Consider the following 24,986-nt stretch of genomic DNA (forward strand, 5'->3'; position numbering starts at 1 on the left):
GCACATCATCAGAAGGCTTTTCCTTACTGATTTTTTTTTCTTCTTGCGTTTTTATCAGCTTTTTGAAGCAGCGCAGTTCAGGCAATTCCTATGCTTCTCAATCAATAGACTTACAGTCTTGCCATGATGTCTCGTCTAGTTAAAATACTGTATCTAATATTCAGACATAATTATGTGTAGTTGAAAGAACAGTAATGATTTATTCTTATTATGATTTATTTATTTTGAGCGGTCTAAAATGAAACAAATAATTTTACAGGACAACTTATCTGGGACTTTGACTAATCTGAAGAAGTGCCAGAAACACTTAGCAGTACGAGAAAACCTTACACATTTTACTGTATGTGCACTAGGTACAGTAGGTAATTTAAATACACAGTTCAGCACTTTTACTCAACTCTATTCCATTGAAGCATCCTCTGGTAAAATGTGCAAGGCATTGAAAACCTGCCTATGCAAAAGCTACAATTTCTTACTCATCTGTAGGGTATCCTTACAGGAAGATGTACTTTCAAAGGAACAAAGAATAAGTTTTGCTGCTCCCTACTCTAAAAACAGATTTTCCTCGGGTGAATGATGACTGTGAAGTAAGCTGAAAGTACAGAGCCAAATGCTGCATTTACTTATTTTTGTGCAGACAATGGCATTATGAGGACATAATGTGAAGAGAGTGATGTTTCTCCAATATATACTTTCAAGGCAGATCTCAGATCAGCTAATCAATCATATCTCCAGTGAAAGAACCAGATTTGACTTTCAGAACCTAAGATGGTTTTGCAGTATTGACAGCCAGGAAGGATATATTTTAATTTGCAGACTGAACAAATTTCCATGACATCATGGAAACACAATAAATGTCTGACCTCACAATGACAGTTTTCAGACTTAAACTGTACTTCTTGTAGACTTTGAGCCCGGAGAAAGCCTTAAGCTCAGCCAGTCTGACCTTCTACATAAAATAAACTGCATAGTTTTTTTTCCACTTTACTCTGTACTGATCCTCCTGTATTTGACTAAATTTTGTCTTTTAGAAAGATACTCAGGTTTGATCTGAGAAGATCAAAAGTTGGAGAAGCCATTCCCCTCATTTGAAGGGCTAATTGCTGTAATTGCTGGAGAAATTGTGCTTTATTTCTCATTTGATTTTAACTATAAATCATAGTTATTATTTTTGGGTTTGCAACAGATTTTCGCAAAGTTAAAGTATCCCTTAATCATGAATTTATTTATGTTACTCATTCCCCAAGCTCACATGTAATAAGGAGAGCAGAGAGTTCTTCAGTTTTGGTGGGTTCCTTCCCCTCCACCCCTTAATTTGTACTTCCATTTATAACCATTTTGTAGCTTTTTATGTCCTTTCTAAACTGTAGGCAGTAATATGGGATGTAGATCTGCTATAATTAGTTTCTTCTTTTTCATAGAACGAACACAGCATCCTTCCATTTGCTTGCTACTTTCTTGTTTATACTTCTAAAGATTACATGGAACCTTTGTTCTTACAGCATCATGCTGGAAGCCCACCTTAAACTGTTGTTTCTCTAATCCCTAATTTATTTTTAATATCCATGTTATTCACTGTGTTCTTGCATTCTGTAAGTTACTCATGCTCTGTCCAAAGCAGTGAAAACTGATGGGTGTTAGTATGTATATGCATTTCAATTGAGCAGACCTAGCTTCTGAAACCATTCTACTCGCTCACTAGGACTTGTGTCATTATTAATAATCAGGATTTTTTAATATACTTCTGGCATGCATAACAAAAGTGAATCTTTCAGATGATTAATGGTTATTCCAAAGATAATTTGGAACATTTGAAATGGGGAAGAAAATGACCATCTCTTTTTGCATTGGGGGGGGGGGGGGGGGGGGGGAGGACAGGCTGGGATACAGAAGATGCAATATAATAATAGCACTAAAAAAACCTACTTTGAATAGAGACTGTAGAGACCACAGTGCCCTGGATGTGAATCCAGGCTGCAGAGCAACAGGATTTGCCCTCTAGGGAGCCGTGTTGTCACTAAAATGGCTGAAGGAACTGACACAAAGGCCATTTGGAAGAAGTGCCATCTGCATCTGAGATTGACAGGCAGCCTTTAGGGTCTGCTGCTATCCTTTCTGACTCCGGCAGCATTAGGAGTCCAGATTCATCTCATTGCAGCCTCTGGACTCCACACCCTTTCTTCAGCTCCATCTGCACTTTTATATTTGAGAAAATACTTTATAGGTTCCCAAGGATATACAAACACTCTACAGAATTGTTCAGTAACTTTATGTGGTCATTAAAGGAAGTACAATAGGGAAAAAAATTGATGTTGAAAGGGAAAGTGTGTCTTCAATTAAATTCCTTCTATCTTTTTGAAAGAATGGATGCCTTCCATGGCCTCATTTCAGCAAGATATTTGATCATGTTCATAAATTTAAGCTTGTGAGTCATCCTTTTCAAGTCACTGGGGCTGCTTGTGCTTAAGCTGCACACGTGCCTAACTACCTTGCTAAATCAGAGCCTATGATGCTTAAAGCCTGGTCTCTGTCCTTACGCCACTGCAGAAATGCCATTTCTCAGACCAACTTCTATTTTATGCCATCTGCTCCAACAAGAGCAGAAAGGGGGAGGGAGGAAGCCCATGAACAATGGAGTGATTATTCTCCATTACTGTGAAATAGATGAACTCCACCTGCTATTGCTGCCACTTAAGCCTTGGCTGACATGGTGCAGCAGCACTCTGCATGCAGCAGGCCTCTGCTTCCTCACATTGCACACAGGCCTTGCTGGGAGGCCCATGAGCCTAGCCATGCAGGGAAGCTGAAGCCAGGAGTCCTGTTAAATGTTAACAACAGTTTTCTGCAGGACGCTTTGAAAACGTACTTTCTTTTCTTTTCCTTGTAGTCAGTGGAAAAAGACCTCGTGGCTCTTTCTCAAGGGCTGCTCAGGCAGACTCCCTGAAGCTGTGCAAACCAGCTCTCTGCTGCACCTCTGCCCCTTGCAGGAGGACCACAGCACAGGTTGAGAGCTGAGGCACATCCCCTGCCTCTGCTTCCCTTCCACCTGCTCCTCCTCCTGCTTCTAGTGGTAGACAAAATTTCTAGCTTTCGGTCTAAATGATTCCTATTAATCTCTTCCTGAAGAATGCAGATTTAATAGGAACATTTAGGGCAGGAAGGCATTATTTTCTTGCAGTCAGAGGGTTTTTTTGTTTTTTTGTGTTTTTTTTTTTCAAAAATAAAACTTTCTTTATGCTGTGAAGTATTGTGAAGTAATTATTTATTTATTGGGAAAAACACACTGGCTAAGAATTCATGCATCGATCTCGTCACCAGCACTGTTTTTGTATGCCAGTTGTTCACAGTGCGGGGTTGTAATCTGCCTTAAAGACTCCTAGCAGGTAAGCTAAACTAGACTGCTTCACTTCTTATTTCCCCTCAGAATCAGAATTGCCCCGAATTTGCCTTAAAAGAGTGTGTTTTGGCTACTGTGACTGACATTTTTAGCACCTCTGTTTGTAATGAACAATTCTTTGAAACTGGAATGTTTGCTCATTGTAAATAAAATAGTAGATCTATGGCCAGGTTACATTCTGGACATGCCTGTCTGCTGAATGGAGCCGTGGCACAAGCAGTAATTATCAATCTTCCATCATTTTCAGCGCTGACACACAAGTTTTTGCTGCTTCCCTACAAGGCTCTGCTACTTTTTAGCAGCCAGCACTGGACATCTGTCACACATACTGTATGTCATAACAAATAGATCATTATAGAAAAAAAAATGCAAAGCTATAAATGTAGAAAAGCAGAAAGTGTTACGATTATTATCCCTGGATGTTTCTATAATACTGTCAGAATAAATCCCAAATACATTTTTATTATTTTCTTTGTGAATCTGGCTGTGTCATAAAATCTCATTTAAACATGTAAATGTAGTGTGCTCTCTTTTATGGGCTACTTCATATTTTCTGAGTGACAATACACGCAGTGCATGGAAAGACATGTAAAGCACACCAATGCAAGAGGCCACCAGATTGTTAAGCATGCATTTTGTGGCACCATGGATGTGTATTTCAGTCAGCTGAGCTTGGCATGGTTGAAAAGCATCAGCTATAGACAAACGTTCGCTGCAGAAACAGTTATACTGGTACGAGATGTTGCTGTCCCCAGCAGTTCCTTGCCACTCTCCACAAAGGGGTGGACAGCATACAGAAGTGTCTGCCAGCAGGTAAAAGGACAGAACCGAGCTTGCATTAGGTACTCTGTGGCCGACCTCCTAGGTTAGCCTGGAGCTGAAGGCTGCTAATTCTGTCAATGATGCCATACGTCACTTGATAATTGAAGTTAGTTGCACAGCCTACTTATGTGTTTCTTTCTTCTTCCTTTAAAATTTAAAATACAAGACAGGATTTTTGCTTGTAGAAGAGAAATGGTGAGGAAAAGGTAATCTGGGTATATGCTAATAAGACTGAGAAAATGTATGAAAATGTACCACGTTTCTCATATATGTATGCATGTTTATGCTTTATATGTGTGTTAATGTATAATTACATTACAGTTCTGTTATGATGTTGATGTTAATGCATTTCAATTTTTGTCCGTGATATATTTTTGTATTTTACTATTTCTTGGGCGATAGTGTATTGATCCCTAGCACTCCTGTCAAGAAGGTGTTGCCCATTACATCGTTTACCATCACTCCATCAAATGCCAGTTTTCATACAGTTTCATGTGAATAAGAAGAAGGAAAAAAAAAGAAAAAAAAAACAGGCAAGAAACATGATGTTTTCAGATGCAGCGATGCTGCAGGAAACTGAAAGGTCCCCACATAAGTGAATGAACAGGAGCTCCTGGCATGCTAAGGAGTACCCAGGAGCTGCCAGAATCCAGACTTGGCTGAGAATTCTGAGAAAGGGGAAATTCTAGCATCTGTGTGTGCAGCATGTGTGCAAAATACACTCTGGTATTCAAATCCTAAAGTAATGTTTACCATTGAAAAGGATTTAGGAAAAGTTCGGTGATTTCCCAAAGTGAAATGGAAAGAAGTCTGCCTCTGTAGCTCAACTGAACTTCCAAGCGTAGTTTGGATAGCAGAGAGCTCTTCAGTTGATCAGCAAGTGTCAGACATGCAGCAGCATCTGTTAGCTGGATGCCATAGTGTAAGGAGTATGTTGAACTGTAAGGGTGATTAACTGTAGTGTGATTTGCCTACAATTGCAGTGGATTCCCCTTTGCTTTCTTCTGGATTTCAGTGTGTCTCAAGAAATAATGTCTTAGCACCAAACAAGGTGAGGGTTTAAGCAAGGATCACTGGGCAAACGTTCTGTGAATTGTGGTATCCATGAGGTCAAGCTAAATGTTCTTTATGACCTTGTCTTCTGAAAAATCTGTGATTCTGCTTTTCTAGTTAAAATCAAAACTGCTATAACTAAACTTGCAGCCCAGAGGGGCAATTATATCCTGGGCTGCATTAAAGAAGGGGTTACTAGCAGGGAGAGGGAGGTGATTGTCCCCCTATACCCAGCTCTTGTGAGGCCCCATCTGGAGTACTGCATCCAGGCCTGGGGCCCCCAGCAAAAGAAAGACACAGAGCTCTTGGAATGGATTCAGAGGAGGAGCACTAAAATGGTCAGAGGGCTGGCATGTATATCCTCTGAGGAAAGGTTGAGGGAACTGGGCTTGTTTAGCTTGGGGAAGAGAAGGCTCCAGGGATACCTCATTGTGGACTTCCAGAACTTGAAGGGAGCGTATAATCAGGAGGGGGAACAACTGATTACACAGGTGGGTAGTGACAGGACAAGAGGGAATGGTTTTAAACAAAGATGGGAGATTTAGGTTGGATGTTAGGAGGAAGTTTTTCACTCAGAGGGTGGTGATGCACTGGAACAAGTTGTCTGGAGAGGCTGTGGATGCCCCATCCCTGGAGGCATTCAAGGCAAGGCTGGATGTGGCTCTGGGCAGCCTGGGCTAGTGGTTGGCATCCCTTCCCACGGCAGTGGGTTGAAACTAAAGGGACCTCACCTTTGAGGTCCTTTTCAACCCAGGCCATTCTATGATGCTATGATTCTATGAAAGTCAGTTATCCAAATTAGCAGGCATTTTCTGTAAACAAAGAGACCTGCAGGTTTTTTTGTTAGTAACCTCAGTTATTAACCAAAGAGGATTCTTTGATGACATGTACTATTTTCCATGGAGATTTGTTTTTATCATGGCTGCTTGGATTTATGAAAGAAAGTATGCAGTGACTTTGCTCTATTTCAGTCAAAATAGTGCCATTTTTGTGCTTCTCATACATTGCATAGCAGGGTATAAACAGTGCAGAAGACCTTCAGAGTGCTCTCTGTACTAGAGTGAACTTGATTCATACTGACTAGAGGGAAAAAAATAGAAGTCTTTTCACTCAGTTGGCTGTATCACTGTGTTTGTTTTCACGTTGTAAATAGTGACATCCATGAAGCTGCCAGAAGGCCTTTGGGTTATATGCATTTCTCTGCAGCATGAGGATGTTTGTACCTGGTGTCCTGGAGAATCTTTTCGAAAAAGGTTTACTTTGTGCAAGTATGATTCCTGCAAGGTGCTAAAACTTGTAAAACTTGGGCTAGATAATTAACATTTGGCCTCATTTGTACTTCCAAAACCTTCTGTTTCCATGTCTTGCAGTAAGCACCTTTCTGAAAAAAATCAAGCACTATATAGAAGTGTCATAATTTCAGTTTCCTATTGGTAGAACATCTTAATAAAAGTAGGTTGATTCCTGCTATATTTCACGATGAGTATTTCATGCTGTTGAATACATTGCTAATATATTATTGTGTACAAAACCCTTAGAAAATATAGAAGCATTTGAAGGTTTTTTTTTATTTTCAGATATGCCACATAAAAGATGAGGATAGTACCTCCACTTTCAGACATTCACAGCTGCAGCTAGCAGATGAATGCTGCTATCTGCACGGGCTGCTTAATCCTGGTGGTGGCTGAGAAGGGACTTAGCATGATCCCAGCTGAGCTGGTGGGGGGCAGTGCTGAGGTCCCTTCCAAACCAAGCCATTCTGTGGTTCTGTGGTGGAAGGCAGTTAGGAGAATTTTTGCCATGAGTACCAACAGCATGTTGTTTCCCCATTCTCCTGTAGATGCTCCATTTATTTCTTCTAGCACAATTGCTATTTTGGTAACAGAACGGATAAATGAGAGTGACAATGGAAGGGAGAGGGCAATGTAAATAAATGCAGAAACTTCTCATGCTGACAAAATTTTGCAACAATTCATACTTCTCCTAAACTTCCACTTTTCTCTGTACTCTTCCACCAAGTAGATCAATGCTGCTAAGAAGCACGTGAAGGCACTGAGGGTTATGGTATGCACCATTTGGCTTTCTTTCCCTTCTGTGCACGGTCAGTGTTCTTGCATAGTTGAAAAACTAATTTCTTCTCATCCTTGGAATGGCTAACTTTGCTTTGGGCTCTGTTGCAGATAAGCTTTGAGCCTCGTGGTAGAATGCTAACAGAGATGTCCATTAGAGGTTTAGTATTACTTACTGTTTCAGTACCTGGAGAACTTTTTTGCTGTCTCCATGGTTATCAGTATTCAGAGATTTGGTTATAAGGTAGCAATGACATCAGAAGTAACTTGAATCTCCTGGCTCAGAGGATGATGATCAGTGGCACAAAGTCGAGTCAGAGGCCAGTGGCTAGCAGTGTAACCCAAGGGTCAGTAATGGGTCCAATCCTGTTCAACGTCTTCATTACCTAGATGGATGAGACAGAATTTACCGTCGGCAAGTTTACTGGTGCCTCAAAACAGAAAGGAGTGGCCACTACACCGCAGGACTGTACTGCCATCCAGAGAGACCTCAGGTGGCTGGAGAGATGGACAGGAACCTCCTGAAGTTCAGCAAGGAAAAGTGAAAAGTCGCGCACCTGAGTAGGAACAACCCCAAGCACCAGGACACACTGGGGCCACCCAACAGACCTGGGAGTCCTGGTGAACAGCAAGCTGACATGAGCCAGAAATGTGCCCTTGCTGCAAAGAAAGCTAACAGTATGGGCTGCATTCAAAGTAATATTGTAGGCAGGTGATTCTTGCCATCAGCATTGGTGTGGTCACACCTGGAGTGGTGTATCCCATTCTGGGCTTCCCCGTCCAGTCACTAAAATGATGAAGGCAGTAGAGCATCACTTACCTGAATTAAAGCTCAGAGAGAGAGCTGGTTCAACCTAGAAGAGGCTCAAAGGGAATCTTATAAGTGTGTATACATAAGTGACAGGAAGTTATAAAGAAGAATAAATCCAGCTCTTTTCAGTGGTGCGTACTGCCAGGACAAGAGACAATAGGCTCAAGCTGGAACATAAGAGGTTCCCACTGAATACCATGAAACATTAATTTATCATGCATCTGACAGGGCACTGGCACAGTTTTCCCAGTAAGATTGTGGAGTATCCTGCTTGGAGATCTTTAAAAGCCACCTGACCATGGGCCTGGGCAAAGACCTCTAGGCAGCTCTACTTGTGCAGAGGGATTGGATAAGATGACCTCCCTCCTCTTGGAAGGGAAAAGAAGTCCCTTTCAATCAACCATTCTGTGATTTTGTAGCAACAAAATTTTACAGTGGACAAGTTATTACCAGATGTTGATATTCTGACTTAATTTGTCAGGAGCAGCAAAAGAAAGTCAAATAACTGGTTGGTAGGAATGAGCTTCTAATGACAACATCGATGTGCAGTTAGAACAGAGATGTGAATGCATCACTAAATGATGAACATTAGAGATTAAAAGAAATCTTTTTTAATCTTCAGCCAGAGGATTTTTCTGTTACTCTGAAGCAATGGCTGGATTTCTTAGGAGAAATTTGCTATCTGTCTCCCTTATTTCACAGTTCTGTCCCTTACAGGAATGCAGGAGCTCTCCTGGCCATATGCACAGGAAATTACACCTACGCCCTTCCCAATATATCAGTCTATGATAAAGGAAATCAAACAGGCTTGTTGTCCATATGGGAAGCATGGGCTGAGCTCCTCACATTTCCAATTCTTCTGCAATGTCTCATGTTTTCTTTCAACATGTGTAGCAGTGGACTGAAGAATATACTGAAAGGTCTTCTACTTCCGTGTAATAGAGCTGTCATGGAATTTGCATTGTCTCATAAAGCTTTCTTCATTTCTGATAAGAAATGCAAGGAACATTAGAAAAAAAGAAATTTCAGTTCTGCTTCTCCGCATCAGAATTAAATACAAACCCACAGTCTATAGCTTCAAACTAATTAAGTCTCTCTAATGAGTGCCCTTCCTGTTATTTCAGAGTGTGGAAAAATTGCCAGAAATACATACATTTGATTTTCAAAATGCAAAGTGGATCATAAGGACAAAAGCAGACTTACATTAAGAAATAATGATAATAATTTAACTAAAAAGCTCTGGTGTAGCCTTACTGGAACAGAGGCTTATTATTTTCAAAAGCTGTTTTTATTTGTTTGCTGCTGTAATACAGAGTGAAACTCAAAAACAGAAAGACTTTATTCAAACAATTTCTTTTGTGCTGGGCTCTACATTGCCAAATTTCAGAACAAAGGGAATCTTTATCTCAAAGTTTATAGACTCCTGGAAGCTAATTTTATAGCACAAAGCCTGTCAAATGTTTAACTATCATCACTGTTGCACTAGTATAATATTTTAGTTAGATGTTTATCACAGCATAGCTTTAATGAAAATACAGTGCTGTTTAAAATCACAGAGCCCTGTGTTTACTCATACGAGATGCATGGAATTATGGTGTGCGTTTTTTTTTGTCAGACATACAATAACACATTTGTACAGTACTCAAGGAGACTGCTAACAAAACAGATGAAGCACACTGAATAATTAAAAAATAAACATTTTATATGCAGTATACTTATGTCATATTTAAGGGTATTGCTTGGCTTCAAAAGTGCTTGGATTTGCCAGTTGTTACCTTCCTGGTTTACTTTACGATTTCAATTGGTGCGTTGCAACCTAATATGAGAGGCCATTGAAATGCCTTGTGATCTCATATTCCTCATTTTGATTAAGCCTTTCTGGCTTCATCACGTGGAAAAATAGATTTTTTTTTTTAATTTTGATTTCCCATGATGGATGTATCAGTATGTGGGCGTGTTTAGGCACAGAATTTTACTGATGGCTAAATAAATGAGATTTTCGGATTGCTTCATTTGAGTGGTTGGAGCAAATTCACAAATCAAAGGAGATCGGACTGGCCTTTTATGACTTGGAACAGTCTGGGTTTTCTTCACAACTCTCATATAGGTTTCCACAGACCCTTTATATATTTCACAGAAATATTTCAAAGCAAAAAGTTTTATATCTCTCCTGAACGTACTATGAGAGCTGAACTAAAAGGACACAGATATTTTATTTCAGATTTGTATGCTCTGCTTTAATCCATTGCCCTTTAAAGTATAACCCATGATAGAAGGTTACCAGATTGTCTCCTGCTTTCATTGCAGAGCACACTATTCATTTTTTTCATAAAATACATGTTTCACTTTAAGAACATTTATGAACGCTGTAATTTTTTTCAGGATTGAATTCTGAAAGATGCTGAGGACCAATATTTCCTGTATTTTTCAGTGAACATAAGTGTCTTCCCTGACATTCTTAGGACTCTGATCGTTATACTAGTATATAGCAGATGGAGATGACAGAGGGTGAGCTTTGGCAGCACCGTAAGGCAGATATCATCTTTACTATGACCATCTCCAATGGAGAGACAAGCACTCCAACAGAACTTCAAGCTGCTGCTTCCAGTTTATTATGGGGGTCTTTTTTTTAGGTACTCGTTACTGTGATATTTGTAACAGTGACAAGTAAACAATCGGTTGCTCAAAATACTACCATTGTCTGAGTGTTTATGAGCACTTGGTAGTCTGTTCTTTCAGTTAAGCTGTATGAATGTTCTTAGTTTAACAACATTAGGAGTGGATAGCGCTAAGAAATTCTACAGAAGAAATGGTCGTATACAGACCATTATTTCGAATCGATAATAATCACTGGTTATTTCTGCTAGGAATAAATGAAATAGCAGTATACTGTATATGGATTTTATCGCATATTTTGAGTAAGGAGGAAATTCTAATGCAAAATAATTTTCAATTAAGACTGCGGCATTTTATAGACTGAAAATTAAAAACTACCACCACATCGTGGGTCTCTTTGTGTATAAAAAATAAATGTATGGTCTTTTTCTATTCACTTTTTCTCAGAAATATCATTGAATACATTTCCTTGAAGTGTTTAAAACTAATTGTATGTATATTCTGACTTTTATACATAAAACCTTTACCGGTTCCACAAAAACTGTATTTCAGGTGTAAATCAGAAACTAAAGGGAGTGAACGGCTCACTTCTCTTTATAGGAAAAGTTAATAAGGTGAGGTAAGAGTTTGTGAAATATCCCTAAGAAAATCATTTGCAGAAATCCTGTAGAGTCTTAAGAACTCTTTAGGATAGGTTTGCCTGAATACTGTTGAGTATGTTATAGATATCCATACATTTCAATAGAAGGGCTTTATTCAGGGCCTAGAGCTCAGAATAGTTACACAAAGATGAGTTTCACCAAGTTAAAGAGTTTTGCTTAATTTCTCTCCATCACTGTGTACAATCTTGAAAATTAAAAACAGTAAGGCTTGTGCAAATGTGGGAACTGTTCATTTTTAAATGCTTCTGATTCAAGCTTTGGCAGCTTTTATGCAAAGAACAACTTCTGTACAAAACTTAAGAGAATGCTCAAAAGCAGATTATGGAAAATGAGCAATGACTACCTGTTTTCTGTTATAACACTACGTTTTATTTTCAGCTAGAGCTTGAATGATTAGTAGTGAATAAATTATTATATAACTGTATGTTTGGTTTTTGAGTTTTCTTTTTTCCGTTGCTTTTTAGATCTAACTGTGCTGAAAACATCCGTAAACACATTTTGCATACAGGAAAGCATGAAGGAGTGAAAATGTATAACTGTCCCAAATGTGACTATGGAACCAATATCCCCGTGGAGTTTCGTAACCACTTAAAAGAACTACACCCAGATATTGAAAATCCTGATCTGGCATACCTGCATGCTGGTAAGGTCATTCTTTGCTTATAAACTCTTCACTTTCCTAGGCGAGCATGCTTAAATGATCGCAGTAAGAAAGCTAGCTGTTTTCTTCCTGTCATTTATTCTGAAGAAGAACATGATTTTAAAATGGCTTTAGTCCTCTTCAAGTTTTCACAAAGTTTGAGGGTCATGCATGAAGCACTGAAATCCATTCATGTTTCGTAAGCAAAGTTTACAGTCCAATTCATGAACATCAGAAATGTGCTATTAAGATGCCTCATTTTGAAATTTTGTTGAACTTTAATTTTAGAGAATTTGTTTTTTTACATGTGTGTTAAATTCTCCAGGAAGAGAAAACCAAAATCCCTTAGGAATACAATGGCAAAGGAATGTACTACTTCAAAAATTCCTACATTTCCTTACAACAAAACACCATCAGAATATGAAACTGCAGAGATCTAACAGTAACTTCCATGTACATTTTTAGGCTTTACACTGGAGAGCATACACACAAAAAAAAAATCACTGGAGGAATTCAAAAAGAATATTGCTTTAGGAACAGCAATTAAAATAAAAAGTTTGGGATGCTTTCTACTTAGGAACAATGTATTTATTTATTTATACATTGCATATGTTTTAGATTTTAGAGTAGAAGAGAAACAAAATCGATTTTGGGAGCATGAAAATGGGAGAAAACAGGTGGGAAGAGGCTAGGAACAATTGTAAACTTAGACTGCAGCTTGAATGAAATTTGATCTTAATTCAGGAGAGGCAGACAGGCTAGACATCACTGAGAGGATAGAGAAGTCAGAGGAGAGGAAGAAAAAACAGAAGGTGAGAAGAAAGAGTTTGGAATTCATAAACTCTTCCCAAACAGAGGAAGAAGTTATGTGGGCCTTAAGATGCAAATTAAACTTCTATTGAAGTCCTCTTGCTAGTACTGTTCTGTCAGATTTGAACCTTCTTCTATACAGAATTATCTCATCATTTTTGAGTTACATATATATGATAAAGATAATCTAGAGAGCTTTCATTCAGCACTATGCAGTGTGTACACTGAAGTTATTTTAAAACCTTTCAGTCTTCTCAGAATGTCTGCTTGCTTTCCTTACTAGAGGCAGTGTATAATTTGTACCATATATTTCTATTTGCCAAGTATTCCACTTCATTTTGGAACCAATCATTGGGTCATGTCAGCATATGGTAGATAATATCTGGATGTGCAAAAAAATGCCAGTTGGCAGAATACCAATTTTAAAATAGGTCAGAAAACTGATCACATTTTGCCATAGTTCTGACTAACAGGAATGAATGTTGAACTCAGCTTAAATCCAGACACTGTTGGATTCTTACTATAGTAATCCCACTTAAGACAATATAATTATTAGAATGCTTTCAATAGAGTAAGATATGTTACTCATATGTGAAAGAGGTAACTACTGGTAGTACTACTAACATGTTTCTAAAATTATAAAATCTGTGTGAGTGTTAACATTGCTTGTTCAAAACTCTATATCTAACCAAATTAATTGCTCATTGTAGCATAATGTGGTTAAAACTATTGGACTTGCTTGTCTTGGCAACATAAGAAAACTGTCATAAGTGTGTTGCATCTTAACAATATCTATTTTTTATATATTTAGTTTTATACTGGAGAAATCCCCTCACACTTAATAAGGTTCTGTGCAAACAGATTAGTGCTGGCAAGAATTGGTTGTCACCTCATTATTGCTCTGCTGGTCTACAAGTGGGGGACAACAGAAATGTTGAAATATTATTTGCATAATCCCATTGTTGAAATGGCAATATTATATTTTCCTTTTGGGAAGAAACACCTAGGTGATACTTCTGCAGTTACATCAGACTTAAATTAAGAGGTTTTTCATTTCTTCTGTTCAGTCAATTTCTGTATGCTGGGCATCTGTGAGTTAAAGATTCTAGAGAAGAGAGGAACGAAAGGATAACTCCTGTGCTCTGGCTAACATTCCTAAGATTTGTTTTATGGCTAGCTGATGGTTACTAATTCTTCATTGGTCATTGCTGATACCCACAGAGAATCCACAACACAACACAGAGTCCTTTAGGATGATAATAGTATGAAGGTGTCATACAGGATCAATGTTTTACCCTAACCTATTTGTCTTTGTGTTATGATAATATTGCTTTATAATGGGAAAGCTTAGCTTCTTCGAGCAGAATAGAATTAGAGTGAGCCCAACCAGTGACAAAGAGATGGACACCAACTCCAGCCACTTCCCAGGACCAGTAGAAACCACTTCACCATGGCATGCCAAGAGTGGAGCTGAGGGATGTGTTCAAGGATGTGGCTGGGAGTTAAAATCAAGTTTCTTTCTTATCTGTGAAACTGAGATCAGCAATTGGATTTATAATTCAAAAAGTTCATGCTCTTTGTAGCAATACTAATTTCTGTTCAGCTTTCTTTGGCAAAACACTTTTGTATGGGGTCAGTGGCAAGGAGTTTGAAGAAGTTATACTTCGAAGGCTATGGAACGGAGAAAAGTTTGCTGCTACATGAGTAGGGAGGATACTGTAATTGATATGTGACAGCCGTTTCTGTTGTGCATCTTGGAAATCCTCTGTAATGTGAGGAACTGATGTATATAAATGCCATAAAAACAGGTCTGCAGTGTTTCTTCCCCCTTTTTGCTGTAGGGTCTATAAAACAGGGAGATGTTTCTCTGCACAGTTTTATTCCCATATTCCCTTACAAATGTTAAGAAGCACCATTTTCAAACAGTAACAATCTAGAGAACACTTCTGTCTTTAGTTTTTAAAACATACTTCATTTGAGCAGTAGACCTTTAATGCACTCAAGCCAACAAAGGTATATGTGCATTTGCACATAAAATTACAGATTGCACTTGCCAGGTTCATCCTTCAGAAAACAACCTAAGTGTTTAAGCTCTTATTTTTATACAAATCATCAAATCTGGTTTTGAAATGTCATTGTGTTGTTTGCTAAGAGCGTTATGCCTGTCTCCTGATATTCTATAACCGTTTCCTCAAGTTGCTTATGGAATTTGAAATTTTGTTTAAAAAAAAAAAAAACAGAAACCCAATGATTGCTGATTATCCACAATATTCATTTCTTTTTTCAAAAAGTGACAGTTAAGACACAGAGATTTCATAGTTCTTCTGGAACTGAAATGGAATAATTAGCAAACTAAGGAGTCCTGCAGACAATGTTTTAGTTATGGTAATTTGGTTATAATGGAAACTCTTCATGTTATTCTTGTTATACATGCACAGATCTGAAGATTTGTCCTCATGAATGTGGTATTAATATAATAAGTGGATTTTCATATCATATTGAAGACCATGAGTTTGATGTTTTTTTAAAGTGAGATTATTTGGTGAAGAGTTTTTTTCCGAGCCACTCACTGTGGACTTGTCCTTAGAATAAGTCTGGTACAGAGTAAGCTGAAGAAATTTTGGATATGCATGACATTTCCAAAATTCTTGATTTTTTTTTCTCCTCCCAATTGGTGCTACCTCTCAACAATGAGTTTAACTGAACCTGAATGCTTTGACAAGTGGGACAACAGAATGACCAGTACCTGTGGTAGATGATAAAATAGATTGGTTCTTGGTCTGTTTTTCTGTGTTTTGTCTGCTTTCAATCAGCATTGGTTGGTAGTGGTAATTTTAGTTTGAAGTAAATGTTCTCCATTTAGGATCTCTTATCTTATAAGCATTATGATACTATTATGATGCATTATTTATATCCAAAGAGAATAATATCTATGGATTGACATCTCCATTATTCCACTAGCTGCAGAGACCACAGCATCTCACTGTGTGCACAGTAGTCTTGTGTGAATACTAAATTGGCTGCAAGGCAAAAAGCTCTTTGGAGAGAAGAGCAGTTTGCTCTCTGAGTCTCCTTGTGCAAATCGGATGCAATGCTGACGTAGTTCAAGGCAAAAAACTTCTGCTTAAAAATGGTTTCCATGTACTCAGTTCTGTGATTATGGAACTGCTTAAGACGTTGAATTGAAAATTCTGAGGCGTTTGACTAATTTAGTATTAGCAGCCATGAACTATTTCTTGTGAATTAAAAAAACAACAGAGAAGGCATATCAATTTATTGCATTCTTTGGTATGTCCATTCTTTGAAAGCGATCCTATCCTTGTGAAGCACTCAAATTATCCAACATGCACTGAGTGTGTCTAAAACACTGGGAACACGCAGAGGTGGAGGATTGCTTACTCCTTTGGATTCTGGCAGAAGGAAAAGCGTGAGCCACACCCCCTTGCTGTGCAGCCCTGTTCTGGGGCCTGCTTAGAAGCAGTGCTCTGTGCCTGTGCCGCCATGAAAATTATAGGTGTCTCTGGGGTTGGGCATCCACAGAAAAAGATCGTGATGATCGTGTTTTGGCAGTTTGCTGCCTACATGGTGATTGAAGGCTTAGTACTCATGAAGAGTTACATAATTCATGACCAAAATGATAGATAGGCACTTGATTATAGTGTATGAGTTGCTTCACAGGGAGAAAATATCAGATGTGAGCTACTCCTAATCTAGCTGAGAAAAGCCTAAGAAAAATAGTTACTGACTGCATAGTCAGACAAATTGAAATGAGAAACACGGTGCAAACATTTAAATATTTGAGTTCGATTGAGCTCTGACAGCCATTAGCAGAAGAAATTTTCCCTATTCCATTCCTTTGAACTTTGAGAAACTGGATGTCTTCATGGAAGATGGCTTTTAGAAAGGCCTAAGGTTGCTGGGCGATATTTAACGGGCTTTGATATACCAGAAGTCAGGCTATTATCTAATAGCTCTTTCTGCTCTTAAATCTTAAAATGCAGCTTGTTGATAACCATTCCACCTGTACATCTAGAGTGTGTAGGTGCTGGAATAGCTGAGGACACAAGTAAACCCCCCAGTATGGTCTTCCACTGGAGATGACATTGCCATCAACACTGAACTCCTTCTCTCTGAGCCTGAAGTACCTGTGGCTGACTTAGAGATATACCTGCCTCTCAGATATGTAGTTTAAAATTCTTAATAAAATACATAGGAACACATATATTTTTAACTTTAAGAGGTGTTAGAAGAATTCCTAGGAAACTCTGCTCTTTAGTTTGGCAGTTTTCTTGCTTTGTTATTGGCTCCTGAAAACTGACATAAATGAAAACGACAGGTCAATTAAGCATCTGTTCAGCAAGCCAGGCCTATACTGTTCTTTTTGAGTTTAGGAGAACAGCTTTAGCTCTTTCCAGAGAGCAGTGAAAAAAAAAAAAAAGAAATTTTACAGCAAAATCCCTTTTATTCAAAAGTTTGAAAAATCTTTTTCCAAACTTTTTTAAAGTGCAGTTTTCAAAAGGCTGTGCCCTCCACACTTTTCTTTTTTCATTTCTTTACCTTTTGAGAAAACAAGCTGTACTAGCATGCTACAGGCTGATTACATCATCAACAAGGGACCAAATTGTGATGCTATCAGTTGTAACAGTTGCAATATTCATGAATGAAATTCTGAAAGTTCAAATAGTTAATCCCAAATAAAATTGTGATCTTTATCCCACTTGACAGCTACATTTATCAAATTATTAAGAAAAAAAATTGATTGCTAAAAGTTATGGTGTGATCTATTATGTGATTTTATCAAGGTATAACTGTATTACCAAGTGGAAACTGCAGACCTATTCAGAATGTGAATTGGACACACATATACTGATAATATAGTAATTATACCAGTATTGTAGGGCTTTTTTATTCTTCATTTATTTATTTTTTATCCTTTTTTTACCCTTTAACCTCTGACTCTTTAGTAGAAAATATAAAGTTGAAAACAAATTAGGAAAAATAAAATAATAAAAGTCTCTGTTTACTGTTATATTCTCTGAATTTGTCACGCCATAGAAATGTAAATTCAGTGAATACCATTTATCAGTGAAATAATGGAAGTACAAACCAGTTAAGTGTGCAGACATGTATTTCAAACATTAAGTAAAGCCTCCAAAGAACAGAGAAACAATTTTATTTGAAAGCATATTAAACTTTTTCTTGACATAGTTATGCTCTTAGTCTTTATCACAATTTAAAGAAAACATACTTTAAATGCTGTAATTTCAATCAATATTAGAAATCTGACATTGCTATATATAAGCAAATCAGGAGGAATCTTTTTCTGTAGGAATACTGCTTGGGTTGCTCGTCAGATAAAACATTATTTTTGAAAGCTGATATACTTAAAAAAAGATAGAAAGAAAAAGAAAAGCAGCAGCAGCTCTGCTTCAAACAGGTTTGCTCTTGTCATAGCTATTAGTGCCAGTCTTTCAATAGCATGTCATGTTGATTGGCAGACACTCCCTTTCCTCTTTTGTGAAGAAATAATTTTAGTGTGTGCTTGAAATAAAAACCTAGTATAAATGATTTGCTGTTTGTAAAGGAGAAAGCTAGGTTCCTTGTAACCTATGTAGATTAAGTATTATTGTGTTTCAGGGAAAATTAATCTACATTAAAAAAGAAAAAAAAGCTAAAATGGGAGGCATTTGATAATTTTTATATCTTCCTTCTATTAGAAGGCATTGTGTGCCTGGCAGAGCTTCCCTAGCTGCCGTCTCTATCTGGGTGGTCATGACCACAGAGTTGGTACTTTCCAGGTAGCCACTGACATTAAAGAAGATGTGATTTTTTTTCATGTATAATATGTAGCTCTTGCTACTGCTATTGAAGGCCTTTGTCATTCATTTCATGGTTCCTTAGCTGCTTTTCTTGAAGAGTCAGCATTTAGTGCTGCTGAGTGACATGAAAGAGAGTGTTGAAGTATTTTGATGCAAATATTACATCATCTAACGTGCAAAAAAAACCTTAAACACTATTAGCATTAGTTATATTGCATTAAGTGAATTCTATTCTCAAATGAGAGTGAAGGCATGAATGTCACCAAGGAAAAAATGTTTGAAATGTAATTTTAAGGAAAAGGAAAACATTGCTTAGACCAAAGTCTGGAACTTCTCTTACTACCTATGATCAGTGGAAGGATAATGTTTGTCACATCGTGCATCACTTTTCTATCAGAAAATGTGATGCTGTGCAATAGGTTCACTACACAAGTGTTTTTGTTTTTTTTTTAATCTGCAGCACCAGTGACACTCACAGTTGTAATCTGGCATTCCGTTAATGCCTTTCTGCCTATATCCCACTGCCTAGAGGGTTTCCTACCCCTCATTCTTCTCTAAAGAACTATCCCGGTTTGTCACAGGTAGCTAATTTTCTTGCAGAGACCTGTTTGAGTCTCCTTGCCTGTGCCTAAATAAATAATCTCGGGTCAAGAATTTTGTGATAGCACATATCTGCTTTCCTGTCCTTCCTCCTTGTGCTATCCTCGTTCCTGGGGGAAGAAACCAGTCACCTGACCTGGAAGCCATCTGCCATACTGCCCAAAAGAGAAGGTCACAGAATCACAGAAGTGTAGGAGTTGGAAAGGACCTCTAGAGATCATCAAGTCCAAACCCCCTGCTAAAGCAGGCTCCCTAGACCAGGTTGCACAGGTAGGTGTCCAGGGGGGTCTTGACCAGAGACTCCACAATCTCTCTGGGCAGCCTGTTCCAGTGCTCCATCGCCTGCACTGTAAAAAAGAAGTTCTCATCAGTTTCAGAATCATAAAATCATAGAATATAAGGGACCCTTCGGGGTCATTGAGTCCAACTCCTGGCTTAATGCAGAAACACCCCAAAATCAGACAATAGGCCTCTGGCGAGTCCTAATGCCCACCTTGTATCTGCCGTCAAAAGATCATCAGACAGATAGAGGTCTACTTTGGAAATTCTTTGTAATCCATTGCAGTGTGTTGGTAGCCACATACTGCTTCCCCACTTGTGTTCACAAAGACTTGCCTTTTCAGGGATGTCAAATTCACCGATGAAAAGGAGGTAATCTTACTCCAACGTATTACTTCATTACACTAATAGATATTATATCCTTCATGAAGAACATGAGACATATTATTGGCTATTTTCTGCTAAAAATAGGATATCCTAACATAAAACTTTTAAAGCAAGGCTTAAATATTAAAGTAGAGATGTCCCTTAAGATGAGACAGCACATCTAGAAAGGCAGAAGTTCTGTCAGAAATGTGCCGGAAAAAAATATATGCATATTGGCATGTGGTAAATTTAAACATTAAAAGAAAGCATTTGTATTCAAATATTGATATATATAAAAAAATTCTGAGATTAACAGAACAAAAACAATATATTAGGCTCATCAAGAAAACTTTTGAAATAAAAAAATAGTTATAAATTTTACAGAAGGTTAAAAAGGTAAAGATACATATTGGACAGTAATCATTTAGGATGTTTTTAAATGTGGAGATTCTCCACCCATAAATAATAAAATTTAATTTCTTTTCCTATGAGGATAAGCTCTTTTAAGAGTAAATCTCTTAGGGTATCATCCACACAAATTATGCTAGAGTCCTAAGAAATATAATGCTCTTAAAATTTTTGTTTATTAAGGTAAGCACAAGGTATAAGATGCAACTTGAAGAACATGAAAATTTTTACTTATGACATTGTAATATTATAATAATATATAGTATATAATATTATATAGTCATGGTGAATTTATATACACGTATACGTATATTATAATAAATATATATAATATCACAAGCATCATCCCTGTTATGAAATAATTATTGAGGAAAATGATATAGTGGGAAATATCAGCGATAGGTGAACCATTGGACTGAATGATTTAGAAGTCTTTTTCCAACCTTGGTGATTCTGTTATTACTTGGAGATTTGAACTAAAGTGTACACTATATTTCAGTATAACTATATACCAAAGTTTATTTTGCCTACATAATAACACCACCTGTTGACCTTTGTCAATGTGCCTATACATTATTTAGAGGACACTAAATTTTCTATTCTGTGGGAGATGCAACCAACATCTCCACAACATGCACTGAAAGTATGTGCTTCTAATAAATCATTTAAATGATTATTATATGCAAGTCTCTTTTGATTTACTTGCAAGCCCTTTTCTCAATATGTATTTTTTTAATTACTGAAAAGAGTTATAAATTAAATTTTGCTATGACACAAAATGTAAAAAATAATACTGAATAATTTTGCAATCAGAAAACTGTTGGATGTGGATAATGTTAGATACAGAAGTATTGAATCAAGCATTACTTGTGTACTTTACTAGATCAAGTCATTAGCGAGGAGAAGAGCCTCAACAGTAATTGCTCCAATGAATCACAAATCATTGGCATTCCATGCTGATTTTCAAAATTTCTTTTGGGCTTTCTTTTTGTTTGCTTTCATTGATCCAACATATGCTGCACCGACATTCCATTAATTTCTTGATGTGGCATCTTGGATCTTGACCTTTTGCAAGCGGGTATGCCTTGTCTGTCTGGTACACGTGTTCTTTTGTACTTCTTCTAATTTCTATTTTACTTCCAATAGTTCTTCATAATTTTTCCCATCTTTTCATTTACCAGATCTTTGGTACCTTTCAAATGCTAAATGCTCTCCCATATATCCTTAGTAACCATGCTGGATATTTCTGTCCTTTTTAATATTTAGGTTTTATTGGATGAATGTAGATTGCACCTTCTCTAACTGTGCCTTAAATAATTGCCACTTAAGGGAATTAAGAAGTACAAGGGAAGGAAAATGCTGACCCATAGACTAAGCAGAAGGAAAAAACGTTCCCACTGGGTCCAATTTCCTAAGAAGGACCATCAGGATAGTGACTAGGACCTGAAATTATGGGCTGAATGACCTCTAAAAAATTATCAATTCAAAGAGGAGCTTGTCTATAACTGTTTGCACTAAAGGAAATGAAGATAGGTAGAAGTCTTGTAGAAGAAAGACTGCTTCACTTTCTTGGTGAATGTATAAGAGTGTAAATGAAATCATATTAAATACATTGTGTGCCAACTCTCTGTAGTTCTTGTATCATATCAAAAAACCATGGAGGCAGATATCATCTCTCTAAACTCCTAGTGGGTCAACTAGTTGAGAATCACCGGTTCTAAATGGGAAGATAAATGTACATCTTCTGAATTTAAGATATTTTATGCAGGTCTTGCATTTATTGGAAAGAGTGCATGCTCATCAATATCTAACATCAGAGAAATTAGCTGTACAAAAACTACTACAGATCTAATACAGGTGTTTTCCTTCTTTGAGCCATTGCAGTCTGAGTTTCACATAGAATTCACTGATAGTATCAAGGCACCTTACAGTGAATGCAATTCTTATCTAAATTGCATAGGAACCTGAGCATAAATGAAAACTTTGGGCTACAGATAATACAGATCATGGGCTGGGCTCCACAGTACTGGATTAAAGACACTGCTTCCTCTATAGAGGCTGGGCTGTGAGAAGTATCAGAAGTGGGAGACACCGGGAGCTAAACTGCTGGACGGGTTTCTGCAGACTGCCTTAGAGGATTTTTCAGATACTTGAAGGATTGGTTACTGCACAAATGGCATTTCAAAAGCCTAGACTATTTTTTCAGAAATTGGAATTTCCTTAGTACTCAGCATATGTTGAAAATAGTTGGTTGCTATATTGTTTTTAGGAATATAATGGTGTTGCAGAGGTGGTCAACATACATAAAAGAAAATATTAAGAAAACTACCATATCACACTCTAAAGCTTTGTCTCTATCTCTTTTGTAACTTGCCGAAATTGTCCTTTTTAGTCTAAAAAGTAATAGATAAAAGTTTTCAGAACATAGTTTGTCAAAGATTTAGAATTGGTCCATTCTGAAGTGATAGTATCCAGAGGGAACTTCTGAAATTAAAATCTATCAATTAAAAAAATAATAAGATAAAACTTTGATTATCTAGTTGTCCCAAGAGACATTGGAAGTTTTTAGGGAAGCATTACATGAATTTTAGATTCAGGATATGTATTTGAAATTTACATAACTTCAGACAACTTTAAGGAAAATTGAGGAGAGACACCAATTGCAGAAAGTTTTGGTCAGGGTGGGGGTACTTAGTTACACAAAGAGTATATCACTACAATTTGGTCTGAGGAATGTAAAGTTTCTGAGGATCTCAGGATAGCAGAGAGAACTAATGACAGTTTCATGTGTGCTGAGTGCAGAGACTGGGACAAGTAACTCAGCAAGTACGGGGTTGTTCGGTGTTGCTATCATATTCTCACTAGGAATGGAGAGGGGAGCTTTAGGTTAGGCATTAGGAGGAAATTTTTCACTGAGAGGGCACTGAAGCACTGGCACAGCTGCCCGGAGAAGCTGTGGTGCCCCATCCCTGGAAACATTCAAGGCCAGTTTGGATGGGGCCCTGGGCATCTGAGCTGCTGGGGGCAGCCCTGCCCATGGCACGGGGTGGGACTGCGTGGGCTGTGAGGTCCCTTCCAACCCAAACTGTTCTGTGATTCTGATTTGTTTGGAATTCTTACAAAACTTTCTTATCCGTTTGCATGCTTTTCCTTTGCTTAAAGTAAAAGCTTAGATGTTTTTACTTAATAATACATTTCAAAATAAATAAATAAAGTATTTTTTTCCAATTTCTTTAGAGAAAATCAGTGTAGAATTTGCAGTCTGATTACTCCTGATCCCGACTGACAGAAGAATAGATGTCCTTGGAAAATGTAAAAATAGTATTGTTATAGAAAGAAATCGTACTTTAGTTTAAAATTTATTTTATGTTGATAGAACTCTGTGCATTTGAATTTAACTCTTATTAATGTAACATAGCATTGCATTACATTTCTCAAAGTAGTTCTGTTTTTCCAAATGTGGTTGTCTCCCTTTCACAGGCTTCACAAGATATCCCTGTCTAAATATTGGTAAACATTAATATCTATAGTTTTGTTCTACTATTTTACATTAGTTTGTCATGTTCTGTCTCTTATTTCCAGGAGACGGTAATTGTTACACATGCACCTACATTGTTAGAAAAATGCATGGAGGTAGATTTAAAGATGACAGATATAAGAATTTCTAATAGATCGTGGCTGTATGGACTGAATTAAGCCAAAATCTAGTCCTCATTTTTCATGAAATTCTGAATGTAAGTAGATGAGCATTAGCACTTGATGACATTGGTCACATACTTAATACTAGGTTCCTTTTTTTTTAAAGAATGTTTAGAAGATGTATCCTAAGGTTTTGGTTTTTTTTTTTTTAGTAAGTGAGATTTGTTTTGGAAAGCCCATGTTATACGACTCTCTTATATTTGAATTAAAATTTTCAGAAGAATTGCATATAAATAAACATAATTTCTAAAGCTCTGGTGAGGAAGTACAGTGCTAGGTGTAAGAAATTGCAGTGTCGAGAATGGGAAGAAATAGAGCCAGGCCAAGTTATCAGTCTGCATGTTGTGCTGAAATGTTACCCTCTGCTGCAGTATGGGTTGTACCAAGCAAGATGTGTTCCAACAGTTGAAAGCCTGAGGCTTCTAAGATGCTTAGAACTAAAGGAGGTTATTGTTCCAGCTATATGAGGTAGGCGAACTTAAATTGAGTATTTTCGCTTTCTGGTAAACTTTTATTTTTTACTCTCATCGCTCAGAAATGAGGTTTTAAGTGTGTTGAACTGTTATGAATGTCTTTCAGCAAAGTAAGGACTGTGAATTTTTAAATGATACTGAGTTTCTAAACGGTAGTGGGAGACAGAATCAGGGTAGGCATTTAATTTTGTAAGTTAGAACCTGTAATAGATATGTCATGAAACATAAAACTGAATTTATTTCATCTATTGCATTCAAGCACACTTATTTTGTCATATAAATAGTTTCACACATTGCTGAAAGTGAATGCGACAAATTTCTGTGTTTTTGTGATTTGGCTTAATTTTTATCAGATAGAACCAAAACTTCTGTGGCAATTTTTGCATTTAAAGGCTTGTTAAACTGCATTGATTTCTTAGTTTGGTATGGATTCTTAGCTGAAAAATACAGTACATCACTGCC

At 37.4% G+C, this 24,986-nt stretch overlaps 1 protein-coding gene across 1 annotated transcript in view; it reads left to right on the top strand.

Annotated features, from left to right (window-relative positions):
- ZNF407 (zinc finger protein 407) overlaps window positions 1-24,986 on the top strand; it is a 332,009-nt gene that overhangs the window by 223,026 nt on the left and 83,997 nt on the right. Inside the window, exon 8 of the mRNA XM_065753095.1 lies at window positions 11,895-12,073. Coding sequence (XP_065609167.1) covers window positions 11,895-12,073 — 179 coding nt within the window. The remainder of the gene's footprint in view (window positions 1-11,894; window positions 12,074-24,986) is intronic.

Source organism: Cyrtonyx montezumae, unplaced genomic scaffold (genome assembly GCF_038088225.1).
Source record: "Cyrtonyx montezumae isolate F1298 unplaced genomic scaffold, pur_monq_1.0 scaffold_8, whole genome shotgun sequence".
NCBI classification, from domain to species: Eukaryota; Metazoa; Chordata; class Aves; order Galliformes; family Odontophoridae; genus Cyrtonyx; species Cyrtonyx montezumae.